Source organism: Podarcis liolepis (genome assembly GCF_965112155.1).
Source record: "Podarcis liolepis genome assembly, chromosome: 2".
Taxonomy (NCBI): Eukaryota; Metazoa; Chordata; class Lepidosauria; order Squamata; family Lacertidae; genus Podarcis; species Podarcis liolepis.
Genome location: NC_139555.1, coordinates 42,287,425 through 42,311,116, shown reverse-complemented (window position 1 = coordinate 42,311,116; position 23,692 = coordinate 42,287,425). Strand labels below are relative to the sequence as shown.

At 43.6% G+C, this 23,692-nt stretch overlaps 2 protein-coding genes and 2 long non-coding RNA genes across 22 annotated transcripts in view; 2 read left to right on the top strand and 2 right to left on the bottom strand.

Annotated features, from left to right (window-relative positions):
* The window catches only part of WIZ (WIZ zinc finger), a 60,073-nt gene extending 52,046 nt beyond the window's left edge, over nucleotides 1-8,027 (bottom strand). For 7 of the 18 annotated variants that reach the window (XM_083490681.1, XM_083490698.1, XM_083490682.1 and 4 more), the window contains exon 1: nucleotides 6,805-7,337. The gene's annotated coding sequence lies outside the window, so the exon portion shown is untranslated. Of the gene's footprint in view, nucleotides 1-6,506; nucleotides 6,531-6,804; nucleotides 7,338-7,653; nucleotides 7,689-7,767 lie in introns of those variants that run through there. The other 11 variants (XM_083490692.1, XM_083490697.1, XM_083490689.1 and 8 more) reach the window with 6 other exon arrangements.
* Nucleotides 7,221-17,637, top strand: LOC310700825. The gene is made up of 3 exons (XR_014522857.1): nucleotides 7,221-9,179; nucleotides 10,394-10,523; nucleotides 16,956-17,637. It is a non-coding gene; the product is annotated as an uncharacterized lncRNA (long non-coding RNA).
* Nucleotides 10,261-16,461, bottom strand: LOC310700828. The gene is made up of 2 exons (XR_014522860.1): nucleotides 15,226-16,461; nucleotides 10,261-10,517 (listed from the first exon to the last, which is right to left on the bottom strand). It is a non-coding gene; the product is annotated as an uncharacterized lncRNA (long non-coding RNA).
* Nucleotides 17,638-23,263: 5,626 nt separating the features above from the next.
* The window catches only part of FOXK2 (forkhead box K2), a 30,341-nt gene continuing 29,912 nt past the window's right edge, over nucleotides 23,264-23,692 (top strand). Inside the window, exon 1 of one of the 2 annotated variants that reach the window (XM_083490716.1) lies at nucleotides 23,264-23,690. In XM_083490716.1, the coding sequence (XP_083346842.1) occupies nucleotides 23,287-23,690 (404 nt within the window). In that variant the 5' untranslated portion in view covers nucleotides 23,264-23,286. The remainder of the gene's footprint in view (nucleotides 23,691-23,692) is intronic. The other variant, XM_083490715.1, reaches the window with a different exon arrangement.

Here is a 23,692-nt window from a genome sequence, read left to right as displayed (position 1 = left end):
GAACTGAGCTAAACCCTCATAAAACAAATTTTAAAGCAGGACATAATGGAGTTCATTGTGGGTTCAGGCAATTCCTTCAAACTGGCACTGTCACATTGAACAAAATAATATGCTGAAACCAATTTCATACACAGCAAGAAATACAGAACTCATTAATGCATTTTAGATATGTCCTATTAGTTTAAATATATTTATATATTTATTAACAAGAACTCCTATTTGTTTCAGAGATCCCAATTAATTCTTGGCACAGAAACCACCTTTCTTCTAGAACTGGCTGTGTATATATTATCTCTCATGCACATCCACTACATGCTCTTGTCATTGGGCCCCTCTTACGAGTCCTATTATCTCTTCAACTACCCCACACCCTGACCAGTTAAACTAGCTACCAGTGAGACACAAATTATTTTTGTCCAAATTTATCAGTTCCAATGTCATTCTACATTAAAACTGACTGGGGAGAACACACGCCATGAACATACAACTTGCTCTCTATAAAACTTTAATTTCAAAATCATTATTTTGCACTCTGGATTACCTCACAACTATCCTCAGCAATTAATATGAAATATACTACCACATACACACAATCCTCAGGTAAAGGACACATAACAAACAAGACAATGTCAATGAAACACAGTATTTGGGAATCTACTGTTAACAGCCCAGTCCATTTCATGTTTATATGGGACCCATCAGCTCAAATCCCTAAGTGTCCCTTCCATGCACAGAAGGTTTTTGATCCAGGATGTCTTCTGCTGGCAGTACGAAGTTGGTCTGTCGGTCTGTCTGTATCTTTCCCACTCCCCTTTTCCTTCAGGTAGTTCCCCAACCCTTCAGTGGAGGGTTCAGAGGGAAATCAGCAAAGGTTACCTCTCATCCACCTGCAAGAGAGTCTCATGAGCAGAACCCTAATCACAGGATGATCCTACCAGCAGAAGGGAACTCCTCTGTATTCAAGCCATTGGGTTCACCGCGACTTAAAGCTAAAGGTAAAGGGATCCCTGACCGTTAGGTCCAGTCGCGGGCAACTCTGGGGTTGCAGCGCTCATCTTGCTTTATTGGCCAAGGGAGCCGGCATACAGCTTCCGGGTCATGTGGCCAGCATGACTAAGCCGCTTCTGGCGAACCAGAGCAGCGCACGGAAACGCCGTTTACCTTCTCACCAGAGCGGTACCTATTTATCTACTTGCAATGCGTGCTTTCGAACTGCTAGGTTGGCAGGAGCTGGGACCGAACAACGGGAGCTCACCCTGTCATGGCTTGCTTACAGGTAATTGGGCCTCAGGCTGAAAGCCTATACTCACTTATCTAGGAACAAGCTCCTTTGAAATGGGATTTGTATTTCTAAGTAGACATTGGTTTTCACATAAATGTGCATACAGTGGCAGCTAAGAATTCTATACAGACTTTTTTTCTCTCAGGCTTCCCAATACTTAGAGAGGGTCCCCACCCAAAAAAAAAATACACTTAATGAAACTGTGAAAAAACTTTAGGTTAAAATTCAAGCCAGAAATTTAGCAATGGAAAAGAAGTGACCACAGTATGCTTCAAAAGCTTAAACCCCAAATCAGAAAGAACTAATTACAAAACAAAATGAATTCATCAGTCAGAGAACTATCTTCATTTAATAATATTTTAGCAGAGCAGACATAAGAGGCCCTTACATGTTGCCTGGTCCACAGGCATCATGTTATTATCTTATTGGCTACTTCTATAGAGCCCAGATTTGTTCTCTTTCTACTGTACTGTACTAGCTAGAATCTAGAGCCAAGATGCAGAATGTCCATTTGGAACCTCAAGAAGTGCTGTAACTTAGCAGTGAGTACTGAAGAGTGTGCACAAACCAGTGCAAGCAACAGAGCAACAAAAGTAGTTACCACTAGGAGGAGATAGATGCCCAAAAGTGGTGATAAGTGAGGCTATGGCAATCTAAGTAAACACATGTGGCTTGTGTATGAGAGGTGCAAGATAAAATACAGGAGACAACAGCTTAGCAAGTCTTTTTCCTCAAGGTGACAAACTTGTTGCACCTTTCTTCCATACAGGCTGTTCCTGGATGACACATTCACCAGACAAGCCACACCAATCACCCTGAAACATGTCTTCCCAATCTGTCACACGGTGGCATGTGCCAGGAGTGACCTTGTAAACCCAACATTAGTTCACAAAGATGCTACAGAAGAAGAGCAGCAATAACATTAGGTCTATAGACATAAATACTTTGCGTGGCATCATCATCATAATCATGAGAGGCAATTTGGTTCTCAAACTGCCTGCCCTATTAGGTTCTTCTTCTGGTTTTGAGGCTGAAGAACTAAACAGGCCATGCCACCAACAAGCTACCTCTGACAACTATAATTGCAAAGAAAATACTGGCCAAGGTGGACTGATGCACTGCCAGAATTCCTTCTGTTGTGCACCTTTGCCAGGAGGAAGCAGAGCAAATTACTCAAGGAGGACATTATTTTGGCAGTAACTGAGTAATTAATTTTTCTAAAGTGGCAGTTATTAAAAGCACAGTTCAGGCACTCAAAATTGCCATAACAGCCTTTTATAGGGTTAAGTTCAGAAATATAATACAGAAACTTCATCATTTGCCACAGATACTGTAGAAAAACACAGGCACAAAAAATGAAAAAGAATGGGATTAGTTCCACAGAAAGGTTTCACACAGCAATACAAGTTCACAATTTAAAGATTATTATAGTCTGGATCCACCAAAACGTGCTGGAGCAGGTACAATTATCAAAACCATTTAAATGAAACTAAACTGCAATAGCATATAAGTTTACTCTGAAGTAAGACCCATTATATTTTTCCTCAGGTTAGAGTGCACAAGATTGCAGCCTAGGAATGATATTTCTGTTTCTAGAGCCCAAACTTTGTGTGTGTGTGTGTGTGTGTGTGTGTGTGTGTGTGTGTGTTTGTATGTAAAACTTCCTGGTTAGCAGACCACAGTTGTCATGTCTTGTTGAATGCCCTTATGTACCACTTTCTGTCACAAGTGACCTCTAGACAGTTTAATTTAGTGATAAGATACTTTGTTGGTACAGTATATAGAAGCAATGCAACTTGAAAGAGAAAAATCAATCTGATGAAGAATTTGAGAAAATTATTTAAGTAACACTATCCATGTACAAGTTTCTTTACAGACATTACTCTAGGGAGACATGCCTCAACCCCAGAGAAGTTACAATCTGAATTTTCCCATTGTGGCTTAGGCAAGGTGAGCAGAGAGAGACTATTAACAGATCCAAGAAGAGTTTTCAAAGAATCTTTTCAGGAGCTGTGGTCTCTCCCCTCCGAAAGTATGATAATTAACACATAGAAGTGCTCTTTGGACTCTCTTTCTCTGGCTCCACACATAGGGCCATGTTCACAGAAACCCTTCCACATATATTATTTTTATGAAGAGGCTAAATAACCTGCCTATATTGTTCGATACCTTGCTGCATTTCAGCTCAGAAATTCATCTTCAAAACATTAGGAGAGTCTGCTGAATCAGACCAATGGGCCCACATAGTCCAGCATCCTATTCTTACAGTGGCCAACTGGATGCCCGTGGGAAACTCACAAGCAGGATTCAAGCACAAAAGCATCCTCCCCTCCTGTGGATTTCATCTTCATCATAAGCCAATTAACAGAGCTACCATTACAGTAAAATGTTATGAAGCGTTTTAATAACTTGGTCACAATGAAAAAACCATGCATTCAGTCTTTCAGCTGCAATCACAAGCCTTCAAATACACAAGGCATAGCTAATCAACAACTGCCTGAACATGCAAGCAGACTGAGTTCTAAATTTAATAAAAACAAGCCTTTTAAAAGAAGTTAATTCCACAGTGCCAAATGCATGCATACATATGAGCCTCCAACTATTACTTAGCAGGTCTTCCCATTACATACATTTCTGCAGTAACACATCATGGAGGAACCAATAAGCAACTGTTAAGAGGCCTAGGGAATACTAGCAGGCAAAAGAAGCCCCGTTTTCCATCACCAGTCAAGCAATCTGCCACCCACGAGAGGCAAAGAGCAACTCTCCAGGGTGTGCAATCAAATAGTAAACTCTGCTTCTACCTGTCCCCACCAATTTACTTACCTTTTAATATTTCTATACAGTACTGCTTTTCAGTTTATTCCCCCCACAAGTAAGTTTATAACAATAAAAATAACCATATACTGAAAACAATTAGTGTCAAAACTATTCAACAGAAATAACAATATACATACTAGACAAACCTCTTTGGCAGAGGACTCCATAAGTGGAGGGCCTTCCCAACCAAGAGAGACTTCTCTCCAGTTACCACTCACCTCACCTCACATTATTCCTAAAAGACTCCCAACAGCTTACTTGTTTTCCTGCCTGCGTCTCTATAAGAAACATGAAAGCTAGGAGCAGGGCAAAGGAACCTGATAGCTTTAGTAAACTCTAAGCCCTAGCTGGACTTTTCATCTCTTATTTGACCTAAATCTGTAACTTCTAGAAAGGCAAACAGTTACATGCTGCAGTAAGGGAGACTGGGAGTCACTCTTCACTATCAGTCTGTTGGGAGTAATTAAAAAGGTACCACTGACAAACCTTTACATATAGGATGCCCTGTAAAGGCCTGTTTTAGTTCTTTTTAAGAGTTGTCATTCCTTTAGGATTACAGCAGTCCTCATACACTGGCCTGACTTGCACATCACACTAAGCTAAACCATGGCTTAGCTCAACATAGCAGCAGGAAGACTGGAAGAGCAGCAAGGCAGTCACATTATCTTCTCTGGAAGCCGACACACCTACATGATCACATTAAGTCATGGTTTGGCTTAAACCAGGTCACTGTGTCTTTTAGCTGAGCATTATACGGGTATCATAGAATCACAGAATTGTAGAATTGGAAGGGATCATGAGGATCATCTAGTCCAGCCCCCTGCCATCTTTTGTCCAATGTGGGACCCAAACCTCTGACACTGAGATGAAGAGTTTCATGTTCTTCCGACCTGAGCTATCACAGCTACAAGTATTAATTGATTAATTGAACTAATCAATGGCAATGAATATTCATCAGAGACTGGTCAGATGAAGTGGACTAGTCCACAAAAGCTTATGCTATAATAGATGTTAGTCTTTTAAATTGCCACAAGATTATTCATAGATTTTGCTGCCACAAATTAACATGGCCATACCCCTGAAACTCATCTAAAACTACATAGGCAAAGGCATGTAATGCGGTGGACTATATATTTTAAGGTTCAAATAGTTCATCCTGAATGTTATAACTTTTCCAAATTCCAACAGGCAGCACTGAACCTTTCTTCTGGCCATGTTCAGTAAAGCAATCCTTTGCTGCAGATTATTAAGTCTCATTTTACTGCTTCCTGCATGTAATTAAGAGAGGTATACATTTGGTCTCACTCCAAATCCCAACACCAATGGTGACAAAATCAACAATACATACCACCTCCCCCCAAAAATATTCATTATGCAGTTCTTCTATCTCCGTCACTAAGCATGCCTTTCACTCTCACTGTACACAGGTTAAGATGCATCCAAGTACTCTCAACAGTTCTGGCACTACCTGTTCTATTTCACCTTCAGCATCCCACTACTTCCTTTCCAAAGGATAGTGCCAGCTGAAAATATGGAAACTAAGGTCTGCAAATGACATAACCACTTAACACAGGAAGACATCCAGGTATGATAAAGATAAACGCAATATAATAATTTAAGCAAAAAATGCCTCACCCCATATTAACTTCAAAACATTTTAAAGTGCACCAATATTGTCCAAGGCTTCATATTTCACAACCTGATAGAAACAATGCTTACTCAGCACAATCAAAATAATTTCTATTGGTCTTTCTTCCAAGTAAGTAGGTTTAGGATAATAGTCTTAAGCACTGTCCTAACCGATTCTTTGATTTGCTGCAGCAGCAAACTTTTGGCAAATTGCCCAAGTGAGAGCACGCACCAAATAAATTGCCACTATCAATGGACAGGAAACTTACTTCTTAGTAGACGTGTATAGGATTGTGTTGCAAGTCCCACAGAGTGCAATGGCGCTCACTCTCTCAGGTAATCAAGTACAGCAACTTAAAGAGGGGGAGAAGAGGCAGAAATCTGACACAAAGTAGACCTATGTCTGTGAGTCCTCATCCTAATGGGTGCAGCAGTTCCGTGTATTGCACTAGTTCAAGCACATCCATTTCTCTCACAAGTATAACTTCATGTAACAGCGCATGACAACACAGGAACTGTGCCAAGGAGAAGACTGTGGCTTCTTTACAATGAAGCCCCCAAACTCTTGGATCTTTGGGTCAAGCAAAAGGCAGGTGTCCTCTCTTCTCCCACCCACCTCGAGGCTCATTTGCTCTCCTCCCAGAGGAAACACTGACTTACCGGCTTGCTGAAGAACCTCGGGAGTCATTCATGCCCCCACCCTAAGCACCACCACCCCACTCACCCACGCAGAGGGTGTGTGTCCCTTCATGAGCATCCCGCTCAGTCTCATCACCTGATGCCAGGTCCGGATGCCCATCACTCCACGTACACCTGTGACCCGCCTGCCGCTCGGAAGTCCTTCGACGGATACCTTCCCCCTTCCCCGGCACCTGTCCGCCTTCCCGGGAGCCTCCACCCAGTCACCTGCAAGCCCCTCGGGTGTGCCTCGCCGCCCAAGCCTCCTCGAGACCGGGCACCTGCCACCTTCCACCTGCCCCATTCGGACTCCCCACCACTTGACCTCCCCACTCCGCTCCAGGGGGGAAGAGAAGCGGAGCTCCCGCCCGGCTCGTGGCCTACCTGTCACTTACCTCCCTGACAGCAAGGCTCATTCACGGGCGCTCCTTCCCTCCTCCTCCTCCTCCTCCCTCCTTCCCTGTCACTTGCCCTCCTCCTAGGCACCGCCTCCTCGTCCCCTCCTGGCTCCATCCCCTCCGGTCAGGTCCTCCTTTCCCAGCCTCGCCGGGGCGCACTCACCATCTTGCGCCCAGTGCTGCCGCCGCCCCGAGCTGGGTGCTCAGGGCTTTCTCGTTCCCCCTCGGCAGCCCCGCTGCACCCTCCTCTTCTGCCCTCCACCCGGCTCCGGCCTCTTCAGCAGCAGCAGCCGAGGCCGCCGCGCCGGGGACATGGCTCCTTTAAATCCTCCTCCTCTCTTTCAGCTTCTCCCCCCGCGCCACCACTCCCCGCTCCGTCCCACCAACTCCCTCCCTTTCTCTACCCGGCCAGCCCAGCTGCCTGCGCCGCTCCCGCCGCGCCCCCCTCCCCTCTCCTCCTTCCGAGTCGCGACCGCAGAGCGTCTCTAGCAACGCGACGGCAGCGGCGCCATGTTGGGAGAGGCAAAACGAACTCTTCCCCCCCACGGGATGACGTCATGGGGCCGCCGAGGCCAGGGCCTCAGGCAACTATATTGCGCGCGCGGGGCAGGCTGGGGTGGGGTGTCTGAACTAGCTAACGGGCCGGGGCAGTGGGACAGCTGTGGTGACTCAACCTGCCCAGGGTCAAAGCGAATACCCTCCGAACTGTGGCAACGTGGCTTCTCTCTTGGTGGCCACTTGTCCCCGGAAAAGAGAACCAGGGGCGGGCCACGTTATGTCCAAAAGCCCGTGGCCATTGGGGAGGAGGGAGAGAGGGCAGTGGGCAGGTGTATTGGCGCTTCTTGCCTGGAGTTACGCCTGAGGAGACCGGCTGGGGCAGTCGCCCTGGGAGGGAAGGAAGGACGAAGGGAAACCTCCTGTCACACGACGTCCAGAAGCGCTAGCCTCGAATACACTTACTTCTGACTTGGTCCAGCACGCATGGCGGGAAGGAGGCGCGCTCCCTATCGGAGAGTCCTATTGCTAACCCCCTCAGTGTCCCGAAAACAAAGCGAAAGGGCGCCAGAAGAACCCATACAGTACATACAAGTTCTTCAGCCTTTGATATGAGTGGGGTTTAGCTGGGTGGCAAACCTAAAAGCGAGCGATCCGGCCCCATCAGGCGTCCAAGCATCCAGGGCGAGTGGATGTTTCGCCACGCAGGCGAACGCCCGTGTTCCGAAGTGAAGGCGGGACAGCTCACCCCACCCTTGTAAACACCAATCAACAATACTGATAATGAAAACGTATTTACTCTCCACGACCAGAGGAACTAGACGTTCATTCTTTGAAGCTGTGCATCAACGCCGCTCTCTTAATTTTGGATTTATTTATTTTTTTGTTTCACTTTGCTTTCATTTAATCCAGAAATAATTGAATAAAAATAAAAGATCATCAGAGTTGACTGCCAAGTTTGCATGCCTGCGGGCTTCACACAGGCACTGTGAAATCAGGATGCTGGACTAAATGGGCATTTGGCCTGATCCAGCAGCTTCTTATGTAATTATAGGATTACAACTTTAGTATTAACAGAACAAAAAGCAAGCCTGGCCAGATGAAAACCCTGCACAACCAAGAGACTGTGATTCCTATAATAAAATTACCAGGGCTTGTTCCAGTCAGCAGATCTCCCCTCTGTACATTTCTCCAACATTATTACACCATCCAGCATTTTCCAAACATCTAGCCCATGATTCCAATCTCCTATTTTGTCTCTCTATGATCCTCATGAAACCCACGCTGCAATACTATTTAGGTTTACTCAGAAGTCCCACTGAATTCTTTGAGACGCTACAATCCTACACCCGCTGAACTTTTTGTGACTTCTCTCCTTGAAAATGTCTCCAGTAATTGGACTGGAAAGACGGCATCAGGAAAAGGGGGGTGGGGGGGAGACCCAAATTGCCCTTACAATATGGGGTTGCATTGTCATCATAAAGTTCCCTCAGACAGTCTGGCAAGCCGTTAAAAGAAAAGAACACTGGCAAAGTGTTAAGGTAAAGGATCCCTGAACAGTTAAGTCCAGTCAAAGCTTCAAGCCGAGGGAGCCAGTGTTTGTCCACAGACAGCTTTCCGGGTCTTGTGGCCAGCATGATTAAACCGCTTCTGGTGCAATGGAACACCGTAACACATGGAAACGCTTTTACTTTCCTGCCAAAGCAATACCTATTTATCTACTTGCACTGGTGTGCTTTCAAACTGCTAGGTTGGCAGAAGCAGGGACAGAGCAACGGGAACTCACTCTGTCATACGGATTCAAATCGCTGACCTTCCAACCAGCAAGCCCAAGATGCTCAGTGGGTACTGGCAAAGTAAACTGATATTCACACCATGTAAGTGACCTTGCTTCCCAGGCTGCTGTGCTTAAAAAGGCCTCATAGATGCTTGATACCTTAGAAGAGCTGATACTTGTCAGAATAAGATATTATTATTTATTATATCTCTGTACTGCCCTTCAGCCAAAGATCACAAGGTGATTCACAATATAGGTCAAAACCAGCGCTTTGAATTGGGCCTGGAAACTAATTGTCACCCAGTGCAGTTGGGCCAGGATTGATGCAATATGCTCAAACCTCTTGCCCTGGTGAGCAACCTGGCTGCCAAATTCTGCACCAGTGAAGTTTCCAAACCATCTTCAGAGGCAGTTCCATGGCTATAGTACAGTGCTTTGGTTCAGTTAAAAGTAATGTGCAAGGGCAAATGCCAAACTAAGTCAGTAAGGGAGTCTGTTAATTGTAGCCACAGGTCACTGACTGGCCTGACTCTCTGCTGCCTTTATACCACTGACATCCCCATTCCATACTGTTACGAACTAAATAGTAACTGTTAGGGCCACAGTGGCCAGAGCTGTACTGTATCTATAAATAGTTTATTGTATTTTATAGTATTTATATAATTTGTAATAAACCTAAAATAGCTTTAATCTGCCCATTTTGTGACAATGAAATAGGTCTTTAGACCTCATGTGCTCAACTCACCACTTGGGGGCCACATGCAGCCCTTGGGGGCCTTCAAGTGTGTCTTGCATAGGTGACCAAGCAGCCTTTACTGCTGAGTGTTGCTATCTCTCTGCCATGATTGGGCTTCCATATATACATGTATAAGATTTTCCCCAGCCTGCCAAGCAGCTGTTTGGCAGGCTGGGGATAGTGCAGTTCTGGTGGTGAATATGATGCACAAGGTGGGAAGGGGGCGGGGGCTGTCCACCACTGAGATGTGCCTCTGCACTGCTGTGTGAGGTCATTTGGGGCAAAGAAGTTGTACACTACTGATATATATAACCATATGCATTTAAATATTAATAAAGATTCAAAGAGATTCAAATAAAGTGGGTACACTTTAAAAAAATCATTTATTGCATAGCATTCTGTTGAGGTAAATTAGGACCCAGAACCATCCAGAAAAGGAAGTGGGTAATTACTGGAGAAAATCAGTTTATCTTCACAAGATGAAAGGAAATGGCCAAATGTGTGGTTGGTTGGTTGGTAGGCAGCAGTTAAACATTCATAATCTGAAAACCGAGCAAACTGTTTCTTCATGTACACAGAAAAACAGACTCTGCTCCAGCTATAGCCAGTCATGACTAAGGACCTTTGAAAGCAATGTAAAGAAAATCACAACCCTTTTGCTTTTCATGTGATTTAGACCACATGCATGTCTACTCAGAAATACTATAAGTACCACTGAATTCAACTGTGTATCCCTAGGTAAGTGTTGCAGCTCAACATTACCTGGAGTGAAGCTAATAAATCTGGTAAGAGAGCAATTAAATTTTAGTTTTAAAATTTGCTTGCGCTCAAATTTATAGCATGATATTTTTAAACAAGTCTGATTTAAATCAACATTTTAATCATTGAGTTTCATCTACCCTGATTTATTATGTGTTTTCAGCACTCAAAATTTCTGCTTTTACCTTGCCCCACGCTTTCTTTCTCTATACAGTGGTACCTTGGGTTAAGTACTTAATTCGTTCTGGAGGTTTGTTCTTAACCTGAAACTGTTCTTAACCTGAAGCACCACTTTAGCTAATGGGGGCCTCCTGCTGCGGCCGCGCTGCCGGAGCACAATTTCTTTCTCATCCTGAAGCAAAGTTCTTAACCCGAGGTACTATTTCTGGGTTAGCGGAGTCTGTAACCTGAAGCGTATGTAACCTGAAGCGTATGTAACCTGAGGTACCACTGTATTCTCCCTTAACTGCAATTGCCTGAGCACTCACTCAGCCTCACCCTCCTTCCTGCCTGAAACCTCCACTTCAAAAACAGTGCTATTGCATGCATTTTGAAGCATAACTTTATTATTGTACAACTGACAATGATGTAATAGTCTGCAACCTGCTCTTTTTTTTGGTGATGTTCTTTTAGTAATGGTTATTAAAATTAATGTTTCTTTTTACATTGTCCACTCCTCTGGTCTCGCATTGCATACTCCTTCTGAAGCTCTTCCAGTATGAACATAATGTTACACACAGTGCAAGATTTCAGGGGTATCAGCGCTCTTACCAGGGTCTCTGTTTCCTTTTCGATAATAAGGCACATTGCCTTCATCATTAGGAAACATTCATGTTCTTTTCCTCATCTCCTTCCAACATCCAGTGATCTGAACTCAGAACCTCTAGATGCAGACTGCCTGCTAGCATAGGCAAAGGGATCCCTACATTTTACATACAATGACTATCATAGATATCATAATTTAATATATTGCTGGTGGACAAACACCAGGACACAATTTTTCTAAGAAAGGATGGTGGGTGATCTAAAGCTGCTGCCTGGGTGTATTGTACAGATCTTGGCATCTTGTCAAAGCTAGAGTCTGTCAGTAATTATCTGATAAGTATACTTCCCTACACCTCATTAAACATCTTTGTCTGCTGACCAAATGGATCAAATGAGCTTCTTGAGGACAGCTCTCATGTGCACTAATCCAATAATTTTGACTTGCATAGTGCAAGTGGTGCGATCTGCGGTTGTTATATAACTTATATCCAACCCAGCAAACAATAATCTTTAGCCTTTCCCTCCACGTGTCATATAAAATGTTACAGCTCCATGAAAGCTCTTTATAAGAAATTGTTGCAGAAAGAGAAGCAATCTTTAATCACTGGAGCTTGAACCTTTCTAGAACATAAACTGCAGTTAATGGCTTGTCGGGTGGAAAAGATGTACATTCAATATGTTGTGCATTTAATCAAATAAATAAAGTTTCTCTAAACAATGTAAGGTAATGTTTTTTTAAATATCTTTAAATTTAAGTTTTCTATTCTTTCCATTATGTTTCATTAAGTTTCAACATTTTTAACATATACAATCAAAACACAATTTCTTTGTTTTTCTTATTTTTATCGACTTCCCACCCCATTTTCCATGAAGTTGTTGTTTCTCCCCTTCTGCTCCCCCACATCTTCTATCTATTAAATCATAACCACAATATTCTAATCTAATCACTTCTGTTGCTCATAGCTCAAATCCTGCTCGTGAGTTAATCATACAGCCATACCTTGGAATTCGTACAGAATCTGTTCTGGAAGTCCATTTGACTTCCAGGAAGCTCCTGCAGCCAATCAGAAGCCATGGAAGCCCCGTCAGACGTTCCGCTTCCAAAAACAATTCACAAACCAGAACAGTCTGTGGTGTTTAGGAGTCAAAATGTTCAAGAACTAAGCTGTTCGAAAAACAAGGTACGACTGTTCTATATTTCATTAAATAGTCAAAAAAAGGCATTCTTCCATAAAATACTTGTCATTAGATTTTCTTTAAATTTTCTAATGCATAGTCATTATCTTTTAGAATCCTTAAAAATGCAGTATTACTTTTTAATTAGATGTCATGTGTAAATGTTTGGTAAACATAACCATCTAATTACTTATTAAAAGCCATATAGTTAATTGGCTAAGACTGCAATTCTATACCTACTTATTTGGCGGTAAGCTCCATTGAAACTAAGTTAGATTTATATATGAGTAGATATGTATAAGATTGCATTGTAGGGTGTAATAGTCCTAACTGGTAAGAGTTTACATTCAGATTTCAAAAATACTTTACCAAGTAGTAATTCTCTGAGCTGAAATTGACCCTTCCCATAATATTTTCTTGTGTTAACATTTTAAACAATAACATTTATATTCTGTACTTAGATTTGAATTAGTTAATTTTAGATCAGGAGCATGTGGCAGGGACCATGGGTATTTTATTTACATATAGCACCTAACACATTTTCGTTGGTTTCATAAATAATGCATTATTATGAAGATTTAAAAACGATATTGTTAATGCTATCAAGCTCCAGATATATAACTTTTTAATATGCCATTTCCCCCTCAAACGTCACCCTCTGTCATCTCTATTTAAATAGCTCCTAAGGTACACAAAGGGTCTTTGTGGTACTTTTTAAAAAGGCTATCACACTGGAAATAACCTGAAAAAGCGATTCACGTCATGTACCTTTCCAACATCTTCTGCAGTGCAGACTGATGCAAAGCCCTCGCAACCTATATTTTTAGATATATCTATCCAGTGGTTTAAATTTTGCTCTATACTACATTTCTCAATATAATTGGTACATATGCATCCCGCAAATACAGACTTCTCCCTCAGGACTTTCAGAAAGTCAATTTATGTATTAGGTGCACATTTGTTTAAGACTAAGTCCTGGTGAACTCGGTGGGAATTATTTCTGAGTAAACATGCATAGGAGTGGGCTGGTTGAGTCTGCAACACATGTATCTTCTGTCTCACCTTTCTAGAGCATTTGGAATTAGGACAGAAGGAGAGCACAACTACCTGTTAGCCTAATTAGAGAGAGGAATTGGCATTAGGGACAAAGCCTCACACTACACATACACATAAGTTCATTAATGAGGCTCTTGAAATTCCACAGTGCTATTTCTTCCTTATCTGTAGTGTACATTATATGGACAACTTAATGAAATCAAGGGGCTAAACATATTGCCCCTGCAACCCTATATAAACTTGAAAACTTTGCCCTGGTAATCAACTGCTCTGTCCCATCTGGAGCAGCCAGGGAATTATGTGAGGCTGCTGTTTGTGGATTTTAGCTCTGCTTTTAACACTATCCTCCCCCATAGACTGGTGTCCAAGCTAGAGACGATTGGACTCCCCAACTCCACCTGTCTCTGGGTTTTGGATTTTTTGTCAGAACGTTCTCAGAGGGTTAGAGTAGGGTCACATGTGTCCACAGCCCTTAGCCTTAACATCGGCTCACCACAGGGTTGCGTGTTGAGTCCCCTGCTCTATGCTCTCTATACGTATGACTGTACAGCCATCTACTCCAGCAACAAAATCATCAAGTTTGCTGATGATACTACGGTGGTGGGGCTCATTTCAGGAGGGGATGAGACCGCCTATCGGGACGAGGTGGAGCGGCTCTGTGTTTGGTGTGGAGAGAACAATCTGGCTCTTAATACGGCTAAGACCAAGGAATTGGTGGTGGATTACAGGAAAAAAAAGGCGGACATTCAGCCCTTGTATATCAACGGGGAACGGGTGGAGAGGGTGGCGGAATTCAGGTTTTTGGGAGTGACTATGGATCAGGGCATGACTTGGAGCGCAAATACCACTGCTCTGGTGAAGAAGGCCCAGCAGAGAATTTATTTCCTCAGACTTTTAAAAAAGAACAATCTGAGTGAGAGACTGCTGGTGTCCTTCTACCGAGGCTCCATAGAGAGCATACTTACATATTGTATTTGTGCTTGGTTCTCCAGTTGTACAGCTAGGGAGAGGAAGGTGCTCCAGAAGGTCATAACCACAGCCCAAAGGATTATTGGTCACCCTCTCCCACCTTTGGAAGAACTGTACGGTTCCCGTTGCCTTAGGAAAGCAAACAACATCCTGCAGGATCCATCTCACCCGGGATACAGTCTGTTTGCACTACTGCCTTCTGGCAGGAGGTATAGAAACATCAAGTCAAGGACAAATAGACTGAAAAACAGTTTCTATCCAAGAGCTGTGGCCTTTTTGAATGCTGTAACTCAATAGTGAGACCTGGGAGTTTGATGGGTGTGGGTGTGGGTGTGGTTGGAAGGGGGTTTGTTTGGTTGTTGCTGTTGTTTTGCTTTTGTTGTTTTTAAGGGATGGCATCCAATTTCGTTGCACTTGTGCAATGTTGCACTAGTGTAATGACAATAAAGAATCTATCTATCTATCTATCTAACTTACTGATACCATACAGACTGACTACATCTTCTTTATTGCTTTTTAAAGTAATGTTTTGATCTAGAAAAAAAAGGCATTCAAAAATATGAAAACCACTAAGGGAGAAAGCATAGCCGTAGTATTGTCTCATTTGCTGCAATATTAGTAAGCACAGAACCAAGGGAAGAAGACTGATAAGGTTTTCAGCACCTGTCCATTCTGTTTAAGTTACAGCCCAGTCCTATATTTTCTGCTACATGATCAAAAAGCTGATAAACAGCCATTGGATGCTGACTTGGAGAGGAGGTGCAAGTGCTGGTGCAGCAACAACAGCTCTTTGCAGGTGTAAACACAGTTATGCTGCCACCAAGTGGCTGCCCAAAGGGCTTTACACTTACATATCCTGTCCTGAAACGGAAATACTGTGCGGCTGTTTTGTTTTCAGTTTTCATATCCTAATCCTACAATGTCACCTCAGGGTTTGATAGTATCTGCAGAGTTGAGACTGATTTTCATGGCCAGTTGCTCTGATTTATCTTAGTTTTCTTAATTAATTAATGCCTTAATTCTTTTCATACAATTCTGGGGCAAATCCACTGATAAGAGAGTCAAGGACACTGTGATCAGGGAAAGCTCCCTTGCCATCTCAAGGTTACTGATGATATAAAGAGATCCCATGTGAAGCACCAGTATAACAGGGGAGCAATGTACCCCTTTCTAATCCAATATGCTCACAGGCACTACATATTTAGCAAGCTAAGTGATCCATCAGCTGGTAGATCATAATGGTAGAGTGGATTGTAATGGCACTGTAAATTATCTAGTGCCTAACTCTGCTGTGATGGACTGTGTGCTCTTGAGATGGGACACTTGAAATAGCTGTGGTAAGCCAAGTAAGGCAATTGGTCCATCTAGCACAGTATTGTTGACATTGACAGGCAGTGATTCTCCGGAGTTTCAGGCAGGAGTGAGGCAAAATTTTAGTTACATTTGGTAATTCCTGTGGCTATAGAATGTAGTGTTTCCAATTCAAAAGCCACAGGTAGCCATCCTCACAGCTGGTGGATACAATAGTAGGTTAATTCAAGCCTGAAGCTGTGGTAGCTCTTTTTGAATCATTGTCAGGCACTGAGTATGAGTAATCGAGGGCTTGGTAAGACTTCAGGTGGCTTGAGAAAGGAAGGCACTCAGGTGAACAAGCAAGGAACCATGACTAGAGCCTTCATTTCTAAGACAGAGGGCATGCTCTAACTTGAGTGGGCAAGTCAGATAACAGACCAAGAAACTATCTATTAAAAGACATATGAAGGCAGCCCTGTTCAGGGACGTTTTTAGTGTTTGATGTTTTATTGTCTTTTTACTGTTTTTGGTTGAGAGCCATCCAAAGTGGCTGGGGCAATCCAGTCAGATGAGCGGCATAACAACAACAACAACGAGGGACAAGTGTCAATGAAGACAGAGGAGCAGTCTGGTAAATGCAAAGCAGCAGCCTGTAGTCTGTCTCAACAATAAATTGCTCAGAAGAAGGATGTATGGCAAACCTCAAGAGTAGTAAATGAGGTGGGATTGGAACATAGGAAGCTATCTCCTATACCTAGTCAGACCACAGATCTATCTTGCTCAAAACTGTCTACTACGCAGCAGTTTTTCAGAGTCTCAGACAGAAGCCTTTCCCAGTTCTACCACAAGATGCTGGGGATTAAACCTAGGCTTTTGTACGCAGAACCTGTGGTCTTCCATTGACCCACAGTAATTCCAATACTGTACATCTGATCACCTAACCTGACCCAAACACATGAAGTTTGTTGGGCAATAACAGGGGGCCCCAGCTGAGCCCTGCAGTCTTTGATAGTAACTTATCTTTCCCATATTAGCCAATGAGTGGGGTCATCTGGAGTTCTGGAGTACCTTGTCAGCAATATGCTGATGACATACAGCTCTACTTTTCCTTTGCATCTGCAGGTATGGCAGCGGATGTGCTGGAATGTTGTCTTGCCTCACTAACGGACTGGATGAAAGCCACCAAACTGAAGCTCAATCCAGATAGGACTGAAGGTAGGAGGTTGCCTGCACTTGATGGGGTTACACTCCCTTTGAAGGAGCGGGTATGTAGCTTGGGGGTACTCCTGGATCCTTTGCTATTGCATGAGACCCAGGTGGCCTTGGTTGTGTGGACTGCCTTCCATCAGCTTTGGCTGGTGGCCGTACTGTGCCTCAATAAGGACATGCATAGTCTAACTTCTGTCGTCTATGCTCTGGTAACCTCTAGGTTAGATTACTGCAACACATTATGTGTAGGGCTGCCTCTGAAGGTGGTTCAGAAACTTCAGCTGGTGCAGAATTCAGTGGCCAGATTGCTCACTGGGCAAGAAGGTTTGGGCATATTACACTAATCCTGGCCCAACTGCACTGGCTAACAATTAGCTTCCAGGCCACTTCTTTGTGTGCCTCCTCTGTGAGAAATCTGGAGGAGGGCAACACAAGAACAGGCCTTTTCAGCAGTGGTTCCACACTTGTGGAATGCTGTCCCATGTAGGCTTCCCCGGCACCTTTGTTACATATCTTTAGACATCAGGCAAAAACCTTCCTCGTGGCTCTGTGGGTTAAATCACAGAGCCTAGGACTTGCCAATCAGAAGGTCGGCGGTTCGAATCCCTGCGATGGGGTGAGCTCCCGTTGCTTGGTCCCTGCTCCTGCCAACCTAGCAGTTCGAAAGCACGTCAAAGTGCAAGTAGATAAATAGGTTCCTTCCGGCAAGTAGATAAATAGGTACCTTCCGACGGAAAGGTAAACGGCTTTTCCATGCGCTGCTCTGGTTCGCCAGAAGCGGCTTAGTCATACTGGCCACATGACCCAGAAGCTGTACGCCAGCTCCCTCGGCCAATAAAGCGAAATGAGCGTTGCAACCCCAGAGCTGGCCATGAATGGACCTAATGGTCAGGTGTCCCTTTACCTTTACTCTCCCAGGTCTTTGGCTAATTAAAGAATCTACACATCACTTTAAGTCTGTTTGCCACACTTTGATAGTGTAATCTCCTCCTACGCTACATGATCCTTTTAACAGGAGATGCCAATGATGCAGCCCAAGATTTTCTGCATTTTCTGCTGGCCTTCAACAATCCGTACGGAGATAGAATGTGCATGTGATCATTTTGTATATGCTTATATAAACTGTTGGAGCTCTGCTTAATTCACAAAATGTACATAGCGAAAAGTTCATTTGAAATACTTCCTAGATTCTTTCACCTACTGTTCAAGGATCTGCTTTAATCATCAAAGGTATCTCTTACTGAGTATTATATTTGTGCTTTCTGAACTCTAAACTAGCACAATTTTAAAAAGTAATTTGTGCCCTCTGGCAGGCAGTTCTGCCTGAGAGTTGGGGTCTACGTTCTCTGGTGATGTATTTCCCCAGCGGTGCCACTTCAACACTGGCAGAAAGCTAGGCAACCTCAAGACTGGTGATAACTCTTAAAAGATCAGGCCCCTGAAACAAGAGCATGCAGTTATTCAATTTCTGACATTTTAAAAACTAGGCAAACAATATAGCATTTTATTTAAATTAATGTAATTGTAGAGCAGAGTGGTGAACTGTTAAAAGGTTAAACAAATAATGCCTGCCACCATTACATTTCAGTTTTGACATTGCAGTACACTATTATTCTACAAATTCACAGGAGCCCAGATCTGATTAAAGGAAATTACAAGCCACTCCTATTCAGGTCAAAGGCAGATTGGGATGGAGATGACTCCTGCTAATATAGAGAGCAGAAAAGTCACAATGATCAAATCTCAGAAAATGCTGCAGTTTCTCTTCCACTTCTGTGCTCCCAGACTTGTCTGCTACTTATGCAAAACGGAAAAAAGCAGTGATTCCCATTAACCATTTAAACAGCATTCACTGAATACAACTGCTATGTAAACTGGGTTTTCATATTGTGCTGGTGGTTGCGTTTATTTCAGAACAAATAAGGATATTCCTGAGGTCACTGTGGTGATGTGTATCAATCGTTATTCTTCACAGATGTATTAGAAGCAAAAAATAAGACACGGTTGTATTTAATTTTGTAAAGAAACGTTTGCTTAGTAGAGCACATACAGCAATTTCCATATTAATAATAGGGGTGGCACATGAAACGACTTCAACAATTATTTTAAATTGCCTGGATTTCAAGTCGAGGCTGTTCCTTAACCTGCCCTTGGCTCAGTTCTATCATGCAAAGTCTTGCCTTTGAAACATTTGTCAACTCAAAATGGCCTAATCTAGTCCCTGAAATGGCATTTCATTGATTTAACAGCCCTATGTTCCAGTACCAATTGTTCTGCCTGCCCCACCCCCAAGGCCCTTTTCTGTATTTACAAACACACTCTGCCTAGGTCACTGCCCAGACACTGAGGATGATGTCATCTCAAAAGCACATGTCTTGCTGCAGCATCGAGGTTTGTTAATTCCTCCCAGAAGGGGGCTGTGTAAAGTGCAGATTGAACAGGAAGCAAAGGAGGGGGCTTCCTGAAAGCGAAGTAGCTGACTTGTGTATATTATTCAGGGCGCCAAGACTATATAATTTAGTTAGTCGGCAATTATTGCGCAGCGTGTTACAACCTCCATAAGCAGCTTGACGCCCAGAGCATTGTGGGTAGCATGGTTTGTAAACCAACTGCAGACATTTGTGTTGGACAAAATAACAGGCAAGGATTTTTTCAGACTACTGGACTGGAATTTGCCCAACAAAGATAACTGTGAAACGAAGGATGTGACAGAGAACATACGTATAACAATCTGTAATGTATTTTATTAATAAACTGGTTGTACATTATGTGAATCAATAAGAGATTCTACAGTTTATATAGAGACATACCAAATGATCACAGTCTGGGTTGGTCAAGGATCACAACTCTGTGGCAGAGGGCACGCTTTTGCATGCAGAAAATCCTGTGCTGCATCACGGGCATTTCCAGTTAAAGGATCATGTAGTGAAGGTGACTGGAATGCCTTTGCCCAAGACTCTGAAGGACTGCTGCCAGTCCTTATTGCACTAGATAGAGAAGTAGTTTGACTTAGTATAAAGTCTCATATGCTCTATTTTCCTGCTCCTGTCCCCCATAATATTTTGGTATCTCCAGACTGTCACTATTTTGTGGGAAGGATATAAGCCTACACTAGAAAATTAGGCTTGTGCAATTTAATCCAATGTGCTTTGTCACCCTACTGCAACAAATAAACGTTAAAAAAAAATACAGAGAGATGCTTTTTTGCAGTTAGGAAAGTGAGTGGGAAAGCACCATAAAGTGTGGGATGGATGAATGAATGATTACAGAGAAGATGAATAAGTACCTCACAAGCAAATCAGGATGATTGCTGCGTTATATATCTGCCTTGCAAACAAATTAAAAGGAATGTCCAATAAAGACCAGACACAGTCTAGCCTCCATGCAAACTTTGTGGAAACAAATCAGGATAAAGCCCTTTGAATCCCATTATTGGCAAACATGGCCCATGTTTGATAAAGAGCCCCATTTTAAAACATATTTGAGACTAATCTCTTGCACATACAAATACTTTTAAGCTGTGGTTCCTCCTTTCTTAGAACATAAAAACAGAGCAGGTAGGTTTCTCCCTAGGTGTGAGCTTGTCTAATATAATGTAATATCCCAGTGCTCACTGCAACCTAAATCCTGCAAATGCAATCCTTAGATCATACAACTAACTTATAATTGTGCAATGACAGCGCCAAAGCAGATTGTTTTGTGAGGCTTTTAAAATCTGAATGGCTTTTTTGGAATACTAGCATTATTCAGAATATTTCAAACTGGTCTTTGGGATTGAGCGAGAGCACTTTATGAGCTCCAGTTCAGTTCGCAGAAATCATGGGACACTTCAGACACCTTGATGAAATTCTAAAATCAGGTGAACTGAGTCACAGCATCTCTAGACTCTGATTTAACAAAACAGTTGCACTAGTGGGAGCCAGTGCAAGGAGTTCTGCTATTGCAAAAGGGCTTTTTATTTTATTTTTATTTCCTGATGTGCTCCACCCCAAATCAGCTGCGGAGGTTCAGGAGAACCCCCAGAATAGTGTGCCTGGGGATGGAAAATTATTTGGTCGGGGAAGTAGAAATGTTTGCTTGTACTGTATACAGTGGACACTCTGGTTGCGAATGTGATCTGTGTGGGATGCACGTTCGCAACCTGCAGTGGCACGTCTGCGCACGTGTGGGTTGCTATTTGGCACTTCAGGTCCGTAACCCGAAAAAACGCAACCTGAAGTGTCTGTAACCCGAGGTATTTTCTTTTTAGTTTGAGCTAAACCCACAATTAAACATACTTTCCATTATACTAAAGGAGATAGGTGTTGGGAATTCAATAATATGACTTTGAATTGTTTTTAATTGAATTGTTTTTAATATTTAGGGAAGGTTCAACTCTATTCCTTTTAATTGGCCTTGCAAGTAAAGGCAATCTGAATTCAGTAAGTTCAATTGATTTCAATTCTAAGGAAGTGTGCCTAGGATTGCAACATCACACTGCTGCCCTGGAAATACTCTGAATGAGATCTCCTGCCTAGGACCTATGGAATTCAACAGGGTATAATGTATCCAAATCCTATGTAGAAATAGGTCGCAATATTAAACTTGCTTGCCTGGGGATGTCCCATTGAGACTAACTTCTGAGTCAACATGTGTATGATTGCATTGCTAGGATTGTGTTACCAATGTTCCACTAATGCATTCTGTAGACCCAGTCAGGTTGGAGAGCTATTAAAATGCACAGCTATGTTCTTGAAGATAGATTCTTTTATTTTTGCAAAAAAAAAACACCCAACAACCCTCAGTATTTTGGTTTAGGGTTCATATAAAAAACTAAGTGTTAAGCTAAAAATCATTAAAACAACCTTTAAAACAACCCATTACAAAATATAAAAATTTTAGAAGCAAATTTAGTTCAAAAGGCATTTTTATTTGCTGAATAAAATATTGACAGAAAATGTGCTACACTTGGGCAACCTGCAGAGAGAAAGTGTTCGAATCAGTGAGAAAATTATTTAAAACTTTGGTATTAATGGTATGTAGAACATTACAAGTTTGAGACTAAAGTGGCGGTTAGGTATATAAGGAACACAACTCATCACCAAGGTGCTAGTCTTAAATTTTAACATTCAAAAGGTTTAGGAGTGGATCAGCATAGCTCAAGGACAATCACCACCTGCATGCATCTGCCATTATTAAGACCCTTATCAAAACCTCTCTCTCGTAAGTTTCTCCTCCGGCTACAGCAGGCAGTGAGTGACCTGGGATAGGTGCCTGATCTCTGGCGCATTCTAGGGTCACATTAGCTTGAACTTCAGACCTTTTTGCATGACAATCATGCGTTCCACTACAGCTAGCCTGAAATAGAATTGATCTCTAGTAGGTTGAAAAAGAAGAACGGTAATATGTTGTAAGTAGTCGGTGTAGCATGAGACACAAATACCGTAATTTGTTTGGTTATTTGCCTCCAGTGAGAACTATCAGAATGGTAATGGAGCTGAGGGTGACACACAAATGCTGCCCTTATCTTTCCCACAATAATAATAATCAGTGGGTGGTGGTGGTGGCGGTGGGGAGATGACACTGTGTGTAGGCATCCCATTTGTCAGGGTAGTGTATATGAAGTTGAAGGCTACAAAAATATAAATATATATGAATGGGACTTTCCCCCTTGAGTAAGAAAACAGTGAAAGTTGCCTCCTTTGCTTATTTCAGATTTGCATGCTTATGTAGGTACAGTGCTGAAGATGATGAGTTGCCTCTAGAATTTATATATCTGTTTACAAGCGTAAGATACTATTCACTCTTTCTGGACACCAGTTCCCGGAGCAGGGAGTAACAGACATCTGATTCCCCACCGCCCGCTCAAAGCAATTAAAACATATACAGTGTGCATATATCCATATATAATCCATTCCGCGTTTTTCTACCGCCTGCCTGGCTGTCTTGTCTGTTCTGAGGCACAATCTACCTTGCTGCCTTGCGCTTGGTCCCGGCGCCGGTTGCGATTGGCATGTGCGGAATAGCTCCATGGGCGTGCAGCGCTCCCATTGGCCGAGCCGGCCGCCCGTCGGGCGGACGCGGGGGGCTGCGTGAAAGTGTGCGTTGCACGGTAGCACTCCGCTGCTTGTGTCTGTCGGTGTCTGGGGCCGGCCCGGCGGGCGGCGTGTGGGGGAGGCGGGGGGCGCGCACGCGCGCGCGCAGGGTGGGGGGGGACTTGACGGAGGGGGGCCCCCCTTCGGTCCCGCGCGCTGTCTCGGCCAAGATGGCGGCGGGGACGGCAGCGGCGGCGGCGGCCGTGGCCCGGCTGGAGGGCCGCGAGTTCGAATACCTCATGAAGAAGCGCTCGGTGACCATCGGCCGCAACTCCTCGCAAGGCTCGGTGGACGTGAGCATGGGCCACTCCAGCTTCATCTCCAGGAGGCACCTCGAGATTTTCACGGCCCCGCCCGCCCAGGCCGCCGCCAACAGCGCTGCCGGCCCCGCCGCCGCCGCCGCCGATGGAACCGGGCCCCAGCCCGATGGTGCTGCCGCCGCCGCCACCCCTGCCGCCCCTGTACCGTCTGGCGGCGGGGGCGATTTCTATTTGCGCTGCCTCGGCAAGAACGGCGTCTTCGTGGACGGGGTGTTCCAGCGCCGGGGGGCGCCGCCGCTGCAGCTGCCCCGAGTGT